Source organism: Apostichopus japonicus, chromosome 16 (genome assembly GCF_037975245.1).
Source record: "Apostichopus japonicus isolate 1M-3 chromosome 16, ASM3797524v1, whole genome shotgun sequence".
Lineage (NCBI taxonomy): Eukaryota > Metazoa > Echinodermata > Holothuroidea > Aspidochirotida > Stichopodidae > Apostichopus > Apostichopus japonicus.
This window is the reverse complement of record NC_092576.1, coordinates 13,597,486-13,616,809: the sequence shown is the minus strand read 5'-3', so window position 1 is coordinate 13,616,809 and position 19,324 is coordinate 13,597,486. Positions and strand designations below refer to the sequence as shown.

General features: G+C 39.9%; 1 protein-coding gene across 1 annotated transcript in view; it reads right to left on the bottom strand.

The window, feature by feature from the left end:
• The window catches only part of LOC139982180 (nck-associated protein 1-like), a 47,448-nt gene that overhangs the window by 13,540 nt on the left and 14,584 nt on the right, over nucleotides 1-19,324 (bottom strand). Inside the window, exons 11-18 of the mRNA XM_071994768.1 lie at nucleotides 19,019-19,115; nucleotides 13,484-13,643; nucleotides 11,680-11,771; nucleotides 10,958-11,039; nucleotides 9,756-9,960; nucleotides 9,279-9,411; nucleotides 3,325-3,444; nucleotides 2,142-2,290 (exon numbers count right to left, since the gene is read on the bottom strand). Of these exons, the coding sequence (XP_071850869.1) occupies nucleotides 2,142-2,290; nucleotides 3,325-3,444; nucleotides 9,279-9,411; nucleotides 9,756-9,960; nucleotides 10,958-11,039; nucleotides 11,680-11,771; nucleotides 13,484-13,643; nucleotides 19,019-19,115 (1,038 nt within the window). The remainder of the gene's footprint in view (nucleotides 1-2,141; nucleotides 2,291-3,324; nucleotides 3,445-9,278; nucleotides 9,412-9,755; nucleotides 9,961-10,957; nucleotides 11,040-11,679; nucleotides 11,772-13,483; nucleotides 13,644-19,018; nucleotides 19,116-19,324) is intronic.

The window sequence follows — 19,324 nt, the reverse complement described above, 5'->3', positions numbered from 1 at the left end:
AGAGCGGACTGTGATTGGAACGCTATGGCAATTTTTAACCAATTATTATCCAAAACAGATGGACATATAGTCTAGGCCCCAAATTGAGAGTATCAATGGCATTACCATTACCACTGTATGTACTATCGATAGGAACTTTGTTTGAAACAACTAGCCTACGGTAGCACTGTCACTGTGTTAGGGTCTAAAGTAATAGGCCTACTCTAGGTGAAAAAGACAAAACTTAGTGGAATGGAGATCCATATTTTATATATATTTTATATACTGTATTCTGTAACCTATTTTTCACTAATAACTTGTTTGCCTCATATCATGGATAAACCTTTCGTGGAATCTTTTCGTGGAGTCATAGATTAGGTTTGTTTATGAGAATATTGAAGCTCCATCTGTGTCTTAGCACATTAATCTTAAAACTTGTCAGTTGACTTATCAAGAAAGCAGTCCTTGCCCATCCACAACATGTGCCTCTACTCATGGAGGTAAAACCTCCATACTCTACTCAACCTTGTCCAGCACAGAGTTGATAAACGTACAAATCTAGGTCACTTTGTTACCGAAAATATATTCTAAGATAATCACACTCAAAGTAATTTTCCTTTACAAGCTCCAGGTGGGGTCCTACGTAGCTATCAATTTTGCTACTGGCAAGAAGAACTTTGTCTACTTGGTGAGTATGGTTGAGTCAATATTTGCCAGATGCACACAAAATTCTCCATTTTGGCAGCTAAATTATGCTTCATAATGTGGAGATCATTCCTGAAAGTAATATGCTCGTCTTATCTTCTTATTCCAGGTTCAAGCCATCGCTAACAGCCAAGTTGGACTGAAATTCTTGCAACGGCGAAAGAGTGGGTCCTTCCAGTCTACCAATGAACTTTGTCACCTTCATCCATTGTCGGACATTTGCGTTTTGTCTCCACCATCAGTGTCTCTGGAGCAAAGGGCATGTGTATGAATTTTGCCACAATGAACTGGATCAGGTTTCACTTGATAACAATTGTTCAATCAAGTAACTTTGAAGGCCTTCATTTTGAACATTTCTTCTTTCTTGTCAAAGCTTCACCTTGTTAAATATTGGATTCACCTTTTCTAGTTTTATTCTTGTGAAATGGTTTGAGATTTGAATAAATGTGAGGCACCTTGTCAGATTGTTTTTGGATTTACCTTTTCTAGCTTTTTTTTCTTGTGAAATGTTTGAGATTTGAATAAATGTGAGGCACCTTGTCAGATTGTTTACTATGCTAGTCATACAGTTTTCTGAACTATTGGACACTGGATGTATTCCTGTGCATGAATAATTGACTTTTAAAATATTTCAGATTTGATAAAATTATTTGTTCGTCTGTTAATCATTAACTGTTGTTCATTACAGGGGACACTAAATTTTGGTGTCCCTGTTATGCTTAAGTTTTTTCCTACTTCCATACAACTCGCGGTATTAGAACTTGCACTACAGAAAACCTTGGGTGTGTTGGTGGTCCTTTGTGGTTTTAATATGTAGGTATGATTGATAGTGTTATATTAGGGACTGTTCATTCCACTCTGTTGAGTTTATTGTGCTGTAATAAAAATGGTTTTAAAAAAAGCACTTTCTGCTTTCGGAAAATAGCATGTTGTCATTTTTTTTTTTGCAATTTTCTGTTGAATGAAACTCATTTCTCCTTAAAGCTTTTTTATTGTTGAAAGTCATCTAAAACCTAGTGCAAAACAGATAACAGAGGCAGTGTAACCTATAGGCATGTCACTTTCCCCCTGTTGACAGGTTCGGATTTTGGTGTCCCTGTTATGTTGTTTTTTTTCGTCATATTGGTTTGCATTACTATTGTTAACCTATAGGTGCACTTTTTTTTTTACTTCTTCACTGTTATTTTTTAAAACCCACATAATAACTCTATCAAAAAGTAAAATTTCATCTTAATTGAAGGACATTGAAATTTTGGATCCACGTCACACTATTGGACCCCAGGTTTATAGAAATACCCATATACACACATAGGTGTGGTTGACATTCAGGCCGAGGAACCCATCGGGTTTTTTATCCATTGTACCATTTATAAAAAAATCAAAAAAAATCTTTGATGATAGAAAAGGTGTTACAAAAGTCTGCACGACGTGACCGCCAACTACTGACAAACGCTTACCTGGTGAGATTCTCTCGAGTTTTCCTGATACTCTCTTCACCTGGCGTGACCTCTTTCGGTAACTCTTTCATAATCTTCTGTTTATCTTTATCCTTAAGTTTGGCAATCTCCATCTTGACCAGGGAAGGAGCGGCATTCTTTGGTAGAAGCTGAGGAAAAAAAAAGAAAAGGAAAAAAAAAACAAGAAGCGATGCAGAATTAAAAACGGATACCAACGTGAGGGGTTGATTCTTTGCTTATACAACTTTTCCAGCAGTTTTATAACCAGAGAAATTACAGAACATTTAAAAAAGCAACTCAGACAAGGTAGCCAGACACTACTGAATTACAGGCAGATGACGACACCAAACTATACCCAACAAAAACGGGGGATTTTTAAGTTTCTGTGTCAAATAATTTCACAATGAAATAATCTACTTTCTTCGAAATTCTATGCATTTTTCAGGTCAGTATCATGGTTGCGTATAAATTAGATATGCAAATGCGCAACGAGACATCAGGGCACTTTGTTCTCCCCTCCCCCATCCTCATCCCCTCCCCCATCCCCTACTCCATTCCTCCTACATCCCCCTCCCCTCCCACATCCCCTCCCACATCCCCTCCCCATCCCCCACCCCCTCCCCCATCACCCTAGCCCTCTTTGCTGCTACTTCTAGCATTTGCTTTTCACCCCCTGCTAACCCCTGCCCTCCTCCCCCATACACAAACAACCTCCTACATCTCTTTTCACAATTCCAACTCTTTACACACCAACTATAGTTGCTACATCAACACACTCTCATAATACAGAGAAACTGGTAGATAACTTTTGCAGGGATGAGCCTGGGGAAAATAAAAAAATCATGGAACTTTGCAAAAATTGCAGTATAGGCTCCAGTTGGCATATGCTACAGTGTGTTAGGATAATAGTTTTTGTCCCCCTGCAACTTGGATATAGGTAATAAAAACATGCGAAAAGGCTGATCAAATGATACAACGCTGTTGTTAGATATTCACGGAAATTGAAAGGTGTAAAACTCAGAGGTAGAAAAGAAATAACGGATATTCCGCGAATTAGCGGATATTCCGCGAATTAGCGGATATTCCGCGAATTAGCGGAAAAATGGCATGCCTGCTTTTGTATCATCCATATACTTGGATATTAAATCTCTATTTTGATCTCTATCTCTCCACATTTTCTCACCTGGTCACTGAGGTTACACTGTTCTGAGCAGATCTTGGTCACAATATCTTTGATCTCCTTGGCAAGTCTGTCCAGGAAAGCATTGGTGACCGAGAGGCTTCTCTCGCCAATATGATATCTCTGTGGGGGGAGAGAGAGGTAAAACGGGACATTAGAAAATACCAGTAGGATGAAAAGTGGGAAAATTTGGTGACAGTTGCTTTGATATTTCTAAACACCACTCATCATGAGAAAGGAAGAGTTTGTTGACAGTTTGATTCTTACAGTATTTCTCAAACTGAGCATGTATGAACCGTGAAATACAAGAACAGGGATTAATGTAGCGGTCGACATTTTGTGTAGCATCTTTGAAGGCTCTGAAGTGTGCATGTAGTGTAAAATACTATGGTTGACACATAAACTGCTAAACATCTTGCCACTTGCATAGCAATGTACCGTTTTGCATAGCACTTTGCAATGTACCGTTTTGCATAGCACTTTGCAATGTACCGTTTTGCATTGTATTTTTCAATGTACCGTTTTGCATAGCACTTTGCAATGTACCGTTTTGCATAGAATTTGCAATGTACCCTTTTGCATAGCACTTTACTATGTACCGTTTTGTAACAGACTTTGCATTGTACCCTTTTGCATAGCACTTTACAATGTACCGTTTTGTAACAGACTGCATTGTACCCTTTTGCATAGCACTTTACATTGTACCATTTTCCATAGCACTTTACAATGTACCGTTTTGTAACAGACTGCATTGTACCCTTTTGCATAGCACTTTACAATGTACCGTTTTGCATAGCACTTTGCAATGTACTGTTTTGCATAGCACTTTGCAATGTACCGTCTTGCATAGCATTTTGCAATGTACCGTTTTGCATAGCATATTGTGATGCAATACTGGATAAATTATTCTCTGCAGTATTTGCAGGAAGACATGTACAGAATTTGGCAAAGTTTTGGAAATTCTCTACTTTTAATATTACTTTGTGAGGAAGAATGGCAACAATGTAATGTGTCTATAAAGAGATGAAATTAGACAACAAATAACAGATCGCTTCTGGAAAATAAGGAAACATATATATTTGGGTCATTCCACAAATTATGGGCTAAGCTTTTTTGACATATTTTGACAACTGTGTTAAAACACAAAGAACCCACAAAGGCTTGAATTCATGGCTTGAAATTATTTTCAACTTTTAATGGCTATTTTCTGCATCTCAAGAATGAGACAGATCTGCATGAGCTGAAAGACATTTGTTTTGTCTCGTTACCTTAAATTTCACAGCAAGTTAATTAATATTTACTAGAATACGTGATTATAAACTTGTACGAAGAGTGATATATATGGTACGGTCGGACACCTAACACATCGAGTTACTTGATGCACTGTTAAAGTTAAAGGGAATACAGTAAGCCATACACAGAATTACCAATTGATATCAAACAAGGACGTTAAATGACATGCTGATGTTTTTTTTTTTTTTTGTACTGTAGTTCAGGATTCAGGAACTTCCCGATTCAGGGATCATGCTGAATCAGGGAACTTCCCGATTCAGGGATCATGCTTTGAGGAACAGACACAAACACTGACAGATTTTCGCCAGCAAGGAAGACACAATCACCGTTCTTTAAAGCAACGGTCAGGATTCCTTTTATGCTTCAACACGCTGTGATATGAGGTAAACGAAACGGCGAGAGAGAAGACATTCTACTCTCCTTTGAAAGGCAACATTCACATTCAAGAATCAATTCCCCTGAATTGCACACTATTGACCATATCATACATATGCCTTTGTACAAAAGACACACATTTGGATTAGGTTGAGGTTAAAATTGAAAGCAAAATTCTGGACAGAGGAGAAATTGAAGTGACTAAAGATGAAGATTGTTTTTGGTACTGAAAGATTGTCAAGAGAAGATGAAGGAATTTCCATTTATTCTGTGCATATTCCACATCATAAAGTAAACACTTTCCTTACAGCAGGTTTTAATAAAGCAGGTTCCACAAATTTCTTCAGTAATTTAACAAGTTACCTCTGAAATCAAATGAATGAAATGACTGTGCTCTTTAATTTTGTTAGATCTTACAAATTTAGAAAGTGGACAAGTTTAATAACCAAGTACAAAGTGAGGCCTTAAAGCTGTCCTACTGTATGTTGAGACCTCTGTATAAAATGATTGTGTGCACGGGAGGGAATCCTCCCTTTCAAGTTGTACTTTTGTACTAAAGCAAAATATGATATATACTATACCAGTATGTATCTGCATCCAACCAGAAGAATCCACTTAAAAGGGGAGGGGCGTTGGGAGGGGGGAGTTGGGAGGGGGGAGTTTGGAGGGGGGAGTTGGGGGGGAGGGGGGATGAAGGCATAAATCTTTGCTAAGTACTTCATGCAAGGATGGCAGGGGTGATAGAGGTGGATGGATGGGTTAAAAGGGGTGCATTTCAGCAGTCTGCCAGGGTTAAACAAAGGGGCATGGAAGGAACTGCCTTCTCTTCCAAGTAAAAACTTCACATTCATTCACAGAATTTTAAAACAGATATGTAGACACAGGTAGGCTGCCTTGACAACACACACAGTGTAGACAAGCAAGCATCACATGACCTTAAAACAACAAAGTGATAAAACAAACTTGACCCTGATGACCTCAGCATTAGGTCATCTCACATATCACTACACAAACTGGTGAATAGAGTCAATATAAATAAAAAGTAAAAAAAAACTTCTAGTGGAAACAAGAAATTGTTTGATAGAGTTCCTTCTTTTATCATTTCATTTTTGATACAGAGTACATTAAAACATAAATTAAATTTAAGGATAGCTACATGTATTTTTTTCTCTTAAAATATATGTTTCACAAGAAACAGATTCCATAATAAACAGCATTCCACCACAGTTCGACAATTAAAACCGCACCACCGACATGCAACGCATCAAAACACTGAAACAGAGACCGTGAAGTAAAAATTTCAACGAAATCAGCACCATCAATTGATTTTCTATTTTTTCTATTTTATTCAGGTAAAAATGTTTTGCCACGAAACTATAAAGAAGGGGCAGACCTCCGAACTACCTAATATCTCATCGATATCTTTGCTTCTCGCGAGATATTTACAAACTATAACGGCTTGCCGCCCTCCCTCTTCTCGTGTCCTTTGAGCCGTTCTTTTGGGATCATTGTAGAGGTGGGAGGGGGAGGGGGGTGTGTAACAGCTGACAAAAATGGCCGATAAACAACGTTGACCTAAAACATGCAGAGACCCACTGACGACCTTACCCGACAGAGGAAATAAACTTTGCTGGTTCTGGCAGAGGTTGGAGTGGCCTGCGTGGAGAGGGTTGAGGAATATTGGGAGAAGAATGATTGGAATTGTGTCATCATGGAGAGTCATTGGTACATAGCAGAGAGCTATGGAATATGCCACAGCGATGGTCATAGACAGACAGACAGATAGACAGACAGAGATGGAGATTCTTTATACAAACATAGACAGGGCAATATAGAGATGGAGCATTCTCTATACAAACATAGACGGGACAATACAGAGATGGACCATTCTCAGTACACACAATAACAGGGCAATACAGAGATGGACCATTCTCAGTACACACAATGACAGGGCAATACAGAGATGGACCATTCTCAGAACACACATAGAGGGGGACATACAGGGATGGACCATTCTCTGTACACACAGAGGGGCTATTCAGAGATGGACCATTCTCTATACAAACATAGACAGGGCAAGACAGAGATGGATAATCCTCTATACACATACAGTACAGGGGGTGATATAGAGATGGACCATTCTTAAATACAAACATAGGCAGGGCAATACAGAGATAGACCATTCTCAGTACACACATACAGGGGGTCATACAGAGATGGACCATTGTCAGTAAACACCTCAGACAGGGCAATACAGAGATAGACCATTCTCAGTACACACATACAGGGGGTCATACAGAGATGGACCATTGTCAGTAAACACCTCAGACAGGGTAATACAGAGATGGACCATTCTCAGTACACACATACAGGGGGTCGAATAGAGATGGACCATTTTCTATACAAACACAGACAGGGCAATACGGAGATGGACCATAAAGCGACATAAAGGGGGTCATATAGAGATGGCCCATTCGCTATACACACATAAAGAGGACCATACTGTAATCACACTCTATATCAGAGGTGAGCATGAAAGGAATCCTGCAGGCCGCAACAAAGGTTTTCACCCTGGGTCACATCACTTATGGATGTACCTACTTGCCTCGACAAATGGGAATAGTACATTTCATAGTCATATAAAGATCAAAAATGAGCGTCCAGAAGGGTATGCTATTCGCTCAAGAGAATGAAAAGAGGTCAAATTATTTGCCAAGAAGATCTTACAGATCTAAAGACTTGTTAGAACAATGAAAATTCCAACTACCATTGTTATACTATTGTGTCAGTTCTCGACAGGGGTTGCACCCCCCCCCTTTTTTTACATCTCCCTTCTACACAACACCAATTATGTCCTTAATATGGATTACCCACCACCAGCAAGGACCCCTTCATGTATTCATTTCCCTCTATTTTTAACCTAAAGGAACTCCTCTTCCTCTGTTGCTTTCTTTTCTCCATCCCTTGTCTACTAATCCCCTTACATCTATCTCTTTGTGTTCACAATGCTCTTTAACCTGTCTGTATTCTGTGCATGTTTTTGTCCCTTCTGTTACTGTTACTTGTCATTTAGCCTCTGAAGAAGATCCTGCTAGGATCGAAACGTCAGGCCAACTTACTTTTACACATTCTCCTACACAGGCTCTCTAGTGGATAAGCAGTTGCTAACAGTTTTATTTTGCTTTGACATTTACCCCTGTCGGGATTAACGCCCTCTCTTTGACGAGTTTGGACAAACAGAACACGGCGAGTGCAGCCTACGGCAGGCTTGCCATTCGATGCGACCGCTGAATGCTACGAGACCGTCACACAATTTATAAAAAAAAAAAAAAAACATGCAAAAAAAAAACTATGAGCAACAAGGCACAAGGATGGGTCATTTGCATTCCATGTATGCATATGCATGACACTGAATATTTATCATTTCCCGAGAACTAATGCTGCAAACAAACACATCTTCATTTTAACTCTTGCAAATAACATTTTCATTTGGAGGGGTGGGGAGGGGAGAAGGGGGGGACAGAGTGAAGAAAGCGCAAAGCAACAGAAGTCAAGATGCATAATCTGTCGGGATTCAGTATTACCCTGGGCATAGCTGTTTGTGTCGAAATGCCATCCGAAATTGTTGATTTCATTGCATTTTTCGTCTTTTACTTTTGATATCTGTTACTATTGATATCTTTAGTATACTTTAAATATTTTCAGAATTTGACCTCTAACTAATCACTGTAATTATATGTTTCCTTTATGTACTTCTCATCCAAATTTATAAATTTATATTTAAACTGGAATAAATAAAAGTAATATAAAAAAAAAATTAATTAATTACTTCTTTTTTATTTGCCTTTGAACTGTTCTTTTGTTTCCACTTTTTTTTTTCTTTTGTTGTGTCTTTGCAGTCTTGTATTATCTTCTCACGAATGCTAATTATGTACATGTTAAAGATTTCAAGTTTTTTTGCACAATTTTTAAAATATGATCTTTACCATAATACCGATATCAGTTAGCAGCAAATGAACATCCATTTTAAACATGGTAATGTGAATATTACACACAACAATGTCGGGAGGGTACCACAGTGATAAACAACGATAGATTGCTACTGAGAGAGTTTAAATATCAATTCTGCCACCAATACCAGATTACTGAGTCCTAAGCAGAGATGGCATTCCATAGATATAAAAAAAAAAAAAAAAAAATCTGATGATTTTATCTGATAGTATAAATGAACCCTCCAGAAGTATAAGGTCCCCCACCCCGTCCGCCTCCTTTAACAAATTGCCACCTACCTCTTCAGGGCAGACATCGTGTGTACAGTTGATAAAGTGAGTACAGATGAGAGGAAATGCTATAGAGTATCTGGCCTGGGTTGGATGAGTTAGGGAATGCTCAAAGGTTGTCTCAAAGAATCGACTGTGGTGGCTACAATACAAAAGAAACAATACAAAAATCATGGTAATTAATGAGTATTACACACATGCCATCTATGACCGGCCATCAGTCTCAAATCGTGGGGAATCGACTTATACCACGAAAAAAGAACACGGATCACACCCCAAATTTTCCTTTAGTGTTAATAAACCCAAGATAGGAGCAGAGGAAGAGTTTCTAGTGAAATCTCAGCGTTTAATATATATAGAGCAAACTCATTAGAGGAAGAAGCCATTCAGTTTTCCTGTTGTTCTTTACAAAAAATGATAACGGCATAATGTGAGCCACCCAGCTAACAAAAAAAAACGAAAGAAGGAGTTGGTGAGTTATGTTACCAGAAGATGCTCATGTCTGAAGTTTCCAGGAGGAGTTCGTCGACCGAGTCTACCATCATGGTGTGGAATACAATGGTGTTGAGGGTTCGTGCCAGCTCCCCGTTCTCCTGTAACACCAGGGTGGCCTTGCCGATGCTGGTCAGAGCTTGCAGCCGGAACCAATCCAGACGGAATCCTGTGAAGTCTGGCACGGTGCCACCTTGAACTGAGAATGACGACAGAGAAAACGATCAATTTTTGAATATTGTGGAGGGGGATGGATGGGGAGAGAAGTCTGGATTGGTACCAACTTGAACTGAATACGACAACAGAGAAACCATCGACTTTTGAATATTGAACCGTCCATACGTAGGATTCCTAGCTCACTCCTAGTTAGAGAGGGAAAGGAGTGGGAAAGGGTGGGAGAGGGGAGTGGATAATGGTGGGAGAGGGGAGTGGGTTGGATAGAGGGAGTTGGTCGGACAGGGGAGTGGGTTGGATAGGAGGATTGGATAGGGGGAGTGGGTTGGATTGGGGGAGTGTGTAAGTTAGGAGGAGTGGGTTGGATAGGGGGAGTGGGTTGGATAGGGGGAGTGGGTTGGATGGGGGAGTGGGTTGGATAGAGGGAGTGGGTTGAATAGGTAGATGGAGTGGGAGAGAAGACTTAATGGAAGGAGAAGAAAAGGTGAGTGGGCATATCCTTTTTCATGAATAATCTAGTTTTCATTACTCTTTTTGGGGGGTGGGTTATTTTATTTTGGGGGGTGGGCAGCAGTAGGCAGTAATTTCTTGAAATTTTCATCCTTTGTTCTACAAAGACACCCAGCCAGTCTGCTGTTACCTGAGGCAGATATATATTAAACAATTGCCTTTGTAAACCATTATTACAGAGACTGAAAGATCTTAGTCAAGCTTCGTTTCGAGACTAACTTAAATACATTTACTAACAGTTAAAAGATAAAACAGAACCATGGCTGATAATTTTTCAGAAAAAAAAAGAATGTGGGAATGACTGGCTATGAAAGTTGCAAAATAAATAATAAAAGCAAAATAACAAATAAATTTGAAAAAAAAATACTCTAAATACTAAATTACTAAATACTAATAGATATTAAATAAATACTAAATAACAACTAAATAAATATTAAATAAATACTAAATAAATACTAAATAACAAATAAATCAATCAAAAAAAAGTTAATTAGATGGTAATAAATGCTTACTCTCTTTGAGATTCAGGCTTTCCATTTGTTGAACAAACGATGACAGTATGATGGACTCGTCCTCTGGACAGAGGGGCAGATTCTGATGAGCAAAACAAAAAGCTCTTAATTAATGTAATTAAGAACTTTAACTATCCACACACAGCTCAATCAAGCAGAACCTGATCTGCTATTAAAAATAACAATAATAGCTGTTCCATTAATCCTCTACATCTCTCACAACACTATTAGCGGGATGCTGCATTATATCAACAACAACAACAACAAAAGTGATATATTTAAAACAAATAAAAATGTGTGGTAGTGATAAGACAATAAAGTCTTGTGTTCGCTTATCTATTGTGTTATTATTTCCTTTATTTATAAGGAAGAGAATCCATAAATAATTAATCAACTTATTCATCATAATTCTATCAAATTTGTATACATTGTGTTTGTTTGTATATCATGTTGCCATGGTATCAAACCTTATACTTCTTTTTTTACTTTATACTTTTTTTTTTAATTTTTTTTTTTATCCTTTTTTTTATACTTTAAAAAAGATAAAAAAATTATACTTTTTTTTATATAATCTTTTAGGAAAGTCACGCGAATCCCTAAAGATTTGACTAAACTAGTCCATTAGACCGATGAAGCAGCTTTTCAGATCGTCTTAACGTCACATTGTACATGCTCGGACTAGTTTGGCATGATTTGGTATCTAAGTAACACAAATGTCTCACCTTGACCAGGTTATTCAGGACGATGGCATCGTAACCATTCAAATATTGAACATAATACTGCTGGAGCACCTGGTAATATTTCTTAACCAGAGCTAAACAGAGAGGTGAGGAGGAAAAAAATCATAGAAATGATCCATAGATGAATGATCCGACACGCTAATAAATACAGTTAACCTGTAAAATAAACAAATATAATCAGTGATGAGCCTTGGGTAAAAAAAAAATCAAGGAACTTTGCAAAAATTGCGGTATAGGCTCCAGTTTGCGTATGCTACAGTGTGTTAGGATAATAGTTTTTGTCCCTGAGGTAGAGAAGAAATCATGGATATTCCACATTCGCGGAAAAAGCTCATGCCTGTATAATAAATAAATATAAATATATATATAAATAAACAAATAAAAATAATATACTGTATTTCCAAGGAATCATTGCACTGTACAGTGCACACACTATGAAAATGAGGCCCCCAAATAATTGTTTGTACTTGAGTGTGGTGAGGCCATCCATCTAACTCACACATCCCCCCCACCCTCCAACCGCCCCTCACCTCCCCAATGTTTGTCGATATATCTGCAAACCACCACAAAATCTAAAATTCACCCCTGGGTAAGATGATATGTTGTTCCTTTCACAATTAACATAAGATGACACATATCGCAAGTGTATGGCCCCTAATAACTTTTAAAGCAGGCATCTTGCCACATGAGTGTGGTGAGGCCATCTGTCCGACGCCAGCACGCCACCCCCTCCCCCCCCCCACCAAATTCCCATACTGTGTCAGGGTCTCTTCAAAGCCACCGCAAGCTAAAATTCACCCGCGGGCAAGCGGATATATTGTTCTTTTCACAATTAACATAAGACGATACATATCGCAAGTGTAAGGCCCCTAATAATTTTTACAGCAGGCATCTTGCCACTCGAGTGTAGTGAGGCTATTGGTCCATCGCCAGAACTCCCCCCTCCCCCCCCCCCCAAATTCCCATTTTGTGTCAGGATCTCTGCTAAGCTTTCAAAAATGTCAATTACAGAGAGAGATCGTGAAGATGTTCTTTTCACATATGGACAGAAGTTGATTCGTATCGCACGTGTATGCAAATATCTGTCAGACCACCGTCAATACTTTCCAGCCCTGTTAGATCATCTCGAAATATTCACTGATATTGGCTTTTCTGGCTCGATCAAACAATACCTGATCATCTTGATTTGGTACAACAGGTCTGTGCAAAAGCCCAGCAGAGTGTGATGGATAACCTTAGACCAGTCCAGGGATGTGCCCACACTGGGCGGCCCCACCCAGCACTGTCTTAAAAATCGTGAATCCCGCCCAGCACTATTTTCATCTAGAATCCTGACATTCCTAACAATATATTCAACATAAATTGGGCCTAGCCTATGCCAAATCATAGAGACTAATAATGCATCAGTTACGCATGAGAGAAACATGACTCACTGCTCTCAATCGGTCCCTTGTAAAATCTCTTTTCGGAACTAACTAATAACTTTTACCAGGTACGTAATATATTTCACTAAAAAAAAATAAAAAAATGTAAATTGTTAGCAAAACTAGTACTTGTGTATGTGCATAAAAAGCTGCACAAGTGCCAGCATTTGGCATCTGAGCACCTTCAAAAATCGAAAAATTCTCCCCCTTAGACCCCTCCCCCAGGAGGGCGTTCAGTATACCCGGCACTCAGGAAATCCTGGGCACATCCCTGTTACACCACTGATAAATGTGACCCAAATGGACGATATCCCCCAAAATGGGGCACATTTTACTCCTCGGTCGACATTTCTCAAGCTCACCTCGCAATTCCTCCATGTAGAACAGAAGTTCTGGAAGCTGTGGGTCTTCAAAATCTGTCGTGGGTTTGTTCTTCATCTTAGGGTGAGGGTGCTCCACGTGACGGACTAACCACAGGATCTCATCTCTCGCGAAGGAGAAACCCATCAGCACGTACAGGGCCTGATGAAGGAGTGTAAGTTTTAAGTAAAACGATACCGGGATTGCACCACACCGGTCCCTTTGTAACATTCAGGGTATTAAATGCACTAAGTCGATCCTGTACACTTTTCGAACATGTTAAAGCATCAAATCTACCTCATAGAATAATATACTTAATACTTCAACTCATGGAATCTACCGATAGAATGATGCACTTAATACTTCAAATAATCGGGTCTACCCTGATAGAATGACTTACTACTTCAACTCATCAAATCTACCCGATAGCATGACGCACTTAATACTTCAAATAATCGGGTCTACCCTGATAGAATGACTTACTACTTCAACCCATCAAGTCTACCCGATAGCATGACGCACTTAATACTTCAGCTAATCGGGTCTACCCTGATAGAATGACTTACTACTTCAACTCATCAAGTCTACCCGATAGCATGACGCACTTACTACTTCAGCTAATCGGGTCTACCCTGATAGAATGACTTACTACTTCAACTCATCAAGTCTACCCGATAGCATGACGCACTTACTACTTCAGCTAATCGGGTCTACCCTGATAGAATGACTTACTTTTTCAACTCATCAAGTCTACCCGATAGCATGACGCACTTACTACTTCAGCTAATCGGGTCTACCCTGATAGAATGACTTACTTTTTCAACTCATCAAGTCTACCCGATAGCATGACGCACTTACTACTTCAGCTAATCGGGTCTACCCTGATAGAATGACTTACTACTTCAACTCATCAAGTCTACCCGATAGCATGACGCACTTACTACTTCAGCTAATCGGGTCTACCCTGATAGAATGACTTACTACTTCAACTCATCGAATCTACCCGATAGCATGACGCACTTACTACTTCAGCTAATCGGGTCTACCCTGATAGAATGACTTACTACTTCAACTCATCAAGTCTACCCGATAGCATGACGCACTTACTACTTCAGCTAATCGGGTCTACCCTGATAGAATGACTTACTACTTCAACTCATCGAGTCTACCCGATAGCATGACGCACTTACTACTTCAGCTAATCGGGTCTACCCTGATAGAATGACTAACTACTTCAACTCATCGAATCTACCCGATAGCATGACGCACTTACTACTTCAGCTAATCGGGTCTACCCTGATAGAATGACTTACTACTTCAACTCATCAAGTCTACCCGATAGCATGACGCACTTACTACTTCAGCTAATCGGGTCTACCCTGATAGAATGACTTACTACTTCAACTCATCAAGTCTACCAGATAGCATGACGCACTTACTACTTCAGCTAATCGGGTCTACCCTGATAGAATGACTTACTTTTTCAACTCATCAAGTCTACCCGATAGCATGACGCACTTACTACTTCAGCTAATCGGGTCTACCCTGATAGAATGACTTACTTTTTCAACTCATCAAGTCTACCCGATAGCATGACGCACTTACTACTTCAGCTAATCGGGTCTACCCTGATAGAATGACTTACTACTTCAACTCATCAAGTCTACTCGATAGCATGACGCACTTACTACTTCAGCTAATCGGGTCTACCCTGATAGAATGACTTACTACTTCAACTCATCGAATCTACCCGATAGCATGACGCACTTACTACTTCAGCTAATCGGGTCTACCCTGATAGAATGACTTACTACTTCAACTCATCAAGTCTACCCGATAGCATGACGCACTTACTACTTCAGCTAATCGGGTCTACCCTGATAGAATGACTTACTACTTCAACTCATCGAATCTACCCGATAGCATGACGCACTTACTACTTCAGCTAATCGGGTCTACCCTGATAGAATGACTTACTACTTCAACTCATCAAGTCTACTCGATAGCATGACGCACTTACTACTTCAGCTAATCGGGTCTACCCTGATAGAATGACTAACTACTTCAACTCATCGAATCTACCCGATAGCATGACGCACTTACTACTTCAGCTAATCGGGTCTACCCTGATAGAATGACTTACTACTTCAACTCATCAAGTCTACCCGATAGCATGACGCACTTACTACTTCAGCTAATCGGGTCTACCCTGATAGAATGACTTACTACTTCAACTCATCGAGTCTACCCGATAGCATGACGCACTTACTACTTCAGCTAATCGGGTCTACCCTGATAGAATGACTAACTACTTCAACTCATCGAATCTACCCGATAGCATGACGCACTTACTACTTCAGCTAATCGGGTCTACCCTGATAGAATGACTTACTACTTCAACTCATCAAGTCTACCCGATAGCATGACGCACTTACTACTTCAGCTAATCGGGTCTACCCTGATAGAATGACTTACTACTTCAACTCATCGAATCTACCCGATAGCATGACGCACTTACTACTTCAGCTAATCGGGTCTACCCTGATAGAATGACTTACTACTTCAACTCATCAAGTCTACCCGATAGCATGACGCACTTACTACTTCAGCTAATCGGGTCTACCCTGATAGAATGACTTACTACTTCAACTCATCGAGTCTACCCGATAGCATGACGCACTTACTACTTCAGCTAATCGGGTCTACCCTGATAGAATGACTAACTACTTCAACTCATCGAATCTACCCGATAGCATGACGCACTTACTACTTCAGCTAATCGGGTCTACCCTGATAGAATGACTTACTACTTCAACTCATCAAGTCTACCCGATAGCATGACGCACTTACTACTTCAGCTAATCGGGTCTACCCTGATAGAATGACTTACTACTTCAACTCATCGAGTCTACCCGATAGCATGACGCACTTACTACTTCAGCTAATCGGGTCTACCCTGATAGAATGACTTACTTTTTCAACTCATCAAGTCTACCCGATAGCATGACGCACTTACTACTTCAGCTAATCGGGTCTACCCTGATAGAATGACTTACTATTTCAACTCATCAAGTCTACCCGATAGCATGACGCACTTAATACTTCAAATAATCGGGTCTACCCTGATAGAATGACTTACTACTTCAACTCATCAAGTCTACCAGATAGCATGACGCACTTACTACTTCAGCTAATCGGGTCTACCCTGATAGAATGACTTACTTCTTCAACTCATCAAGTCTACTGATAGAATGATGCACTTAATTTTCAGCTAATCGGGTCTACCCTGATAGAATGACTTACTACTTCAACTCATCAAGTCTACCCGATAGCATGACGCACTTACTACTTCAGCTAATCGGGTCTACCCTGATAGAATGACTTACTACTTCAACTCATCAAGTCTACCCGATAGCATGACGCACTTACTACTTCAGCTAATCGGGTCTACCCTGATAGAATGACTTACTTTTTCAACTCATCGAATCTACCCGATAGCATGACGCACTTACTACTTCAGCTAATCGGGTCTACCCTGATAGAATGACTTACTACTTCAACTCATCGAATCTACCCGATAGCATGACGCACTTACTACTTCAGCTAATCGGGTCTACCCTGATAGAATGACTTACTACTTCAACTCATCAAGTCTACCCGATAGCATGACGCACTTACTACTTCAGCTAATCGGGTCTACCCTGATAGAATGACTTACTACTTCAACTCATCGAATCTACCCGATAGCATGACGCACTTACTACTTCAGCTAATCGGGTCTACCCTGATAGAATGACTTACTACTTCAACTCATCAAGTCTACCCGATAGCATGACGCACTTACTACTTCAGCTAATCGGGTCTACCCTGATAGAATGACTTACTACTTCAACTCATCGAATCTACCCGATAGCATGACGCACTTACTACTTCAGCTAATCGGGTCTACCCTGATAGAATGACTTACTTTTTCAACTCATCAAGTCTACCCGATAGCATGACGCACTTACTACTTCAGCTAATCGGGTCTACCCTGATAGAATGACTTACTTTTTCAACTCATCAAGTCTACCCGATAGCATGACGCACTTACTACTTCAGCTAATCGGGTCTACCCTGATAGAATGACTTACTACTTCAACTCATCAAGTCTACTCGATAGCATGACGCACTTACTACTTCAGCTAATCGGGTCTACCCTGATAGAATGACTAACTACTTCAACTCATCGAATCTACCCGATAGCATGACGCACTTACTACTTCAGCTAATCGGGTCTACCCTGATAGAATGACTTACTACTTCAACTCATCAAGTCTACCCGATAGCATGACGCACTTACTACTTCAGCTAATCGGGTCTACCCTGATAGAATGACTCACTACTTCAACTCATCGAGTCTACCCGATAGCATGACGCACTTACTACTTCAGCTAATCGGGTCTACCCTGATAGAATGACTTACTACTTCAACTCATCGAATCTACCCGATAGCATGACGCACTTACTACTTCAGCTAATCGGGTCTACCCTGATAGAATGACTTACTACTTCAACTCATCAAGTCTACCCGATAGCATGACGCACTTACTACTTCAGCTAATCGGGTCTACCCTGATAGAATGACTTACTACTTCAACTCATCAAGTCTACCCGATAGCATGACGCACTTACTACTTCAGCTAATCGGGTCTACCCTGATAGAATGACTTACTTTTTCAACTCATCAAGTCTACCCGATAGCATGACGCACTTACTACTTCAGCTAATCGGGTCTACCCTGATAGAATGACTTACTATTTCAACTCATCAAGTCTACCCGATAGCATGACGCACTTAATACTTCAAATAATCGGGTCTACCCTGATAGAATGACTTACTACTTCAACTCATCAAGTCTACCAGATAGCATGACGCACTTACTACTTCAGCTAATCGGGTCTACCCTGATAGAATGACTTACTTCTTCAACTCATCAAGTCTACTGATAGAATGATGCACTTAATTTTCAGCTAATCGGGTCTACCCTGATAGAATGACTTACTACTTCAACTCATCAAATCTACTGATAGAATGACGCACTTCCTACTTCAACTCATCGAGTCTACACTATAGTGCTGCAGTGCTGTTCACTCATTCAGTAAGTAACACACACAGCCATCCTCACACATCACCCAAGTAACCGATGTTACCAAACCAACCCTGCGTAACATTCAAGTATCCAATACACCGAACCATTCCTGTATTCAGTCTTACTGATTCATGTGCTTACTCATTGCTGTTCACTCACTCAGTAAGTAACACACCCAACTATTCTCACACATCACCCAAGTAACCGATGTCAACAAACCATCCCTGCATAACATTCGAGTACCATTCACAGCCTTTAACAGATAATGGTCCGTGAAAGCAACTAATTCCTCTACACTCACACGAATAATCTACAACCCAGCCATCAGCCATTCATCGTCATTGACAATACGTCATGCAAGAACTGTGTGCACCAAATCAATCCAAAAACATTCACAATTGTTCACCTTTGGTCCAAGAAGTCCTGGCTGATCTGATAGAATCTGACTCAATTCGAGTAAAGCCGACCGCAGAAACTTCCTCCTCTCCTTGTGGAGCATCCCCCTGAAATAAAAAGATTTAAAAACAAAGTTCTCTCACGTGAATCAAAATATCAGTAGCATCGGAGGCAACGAGGGGCTTAAAAGTTTGCTCATTCAATCATCATTTTGCTTTGTGAAATATAATATTTTGCCTTAAATGTTAGTAGTATGTGTCCATATGTGCTGAAGGAAAAGGTAAGTCATAACGGATGGGAACAAGAAAAAGTACGA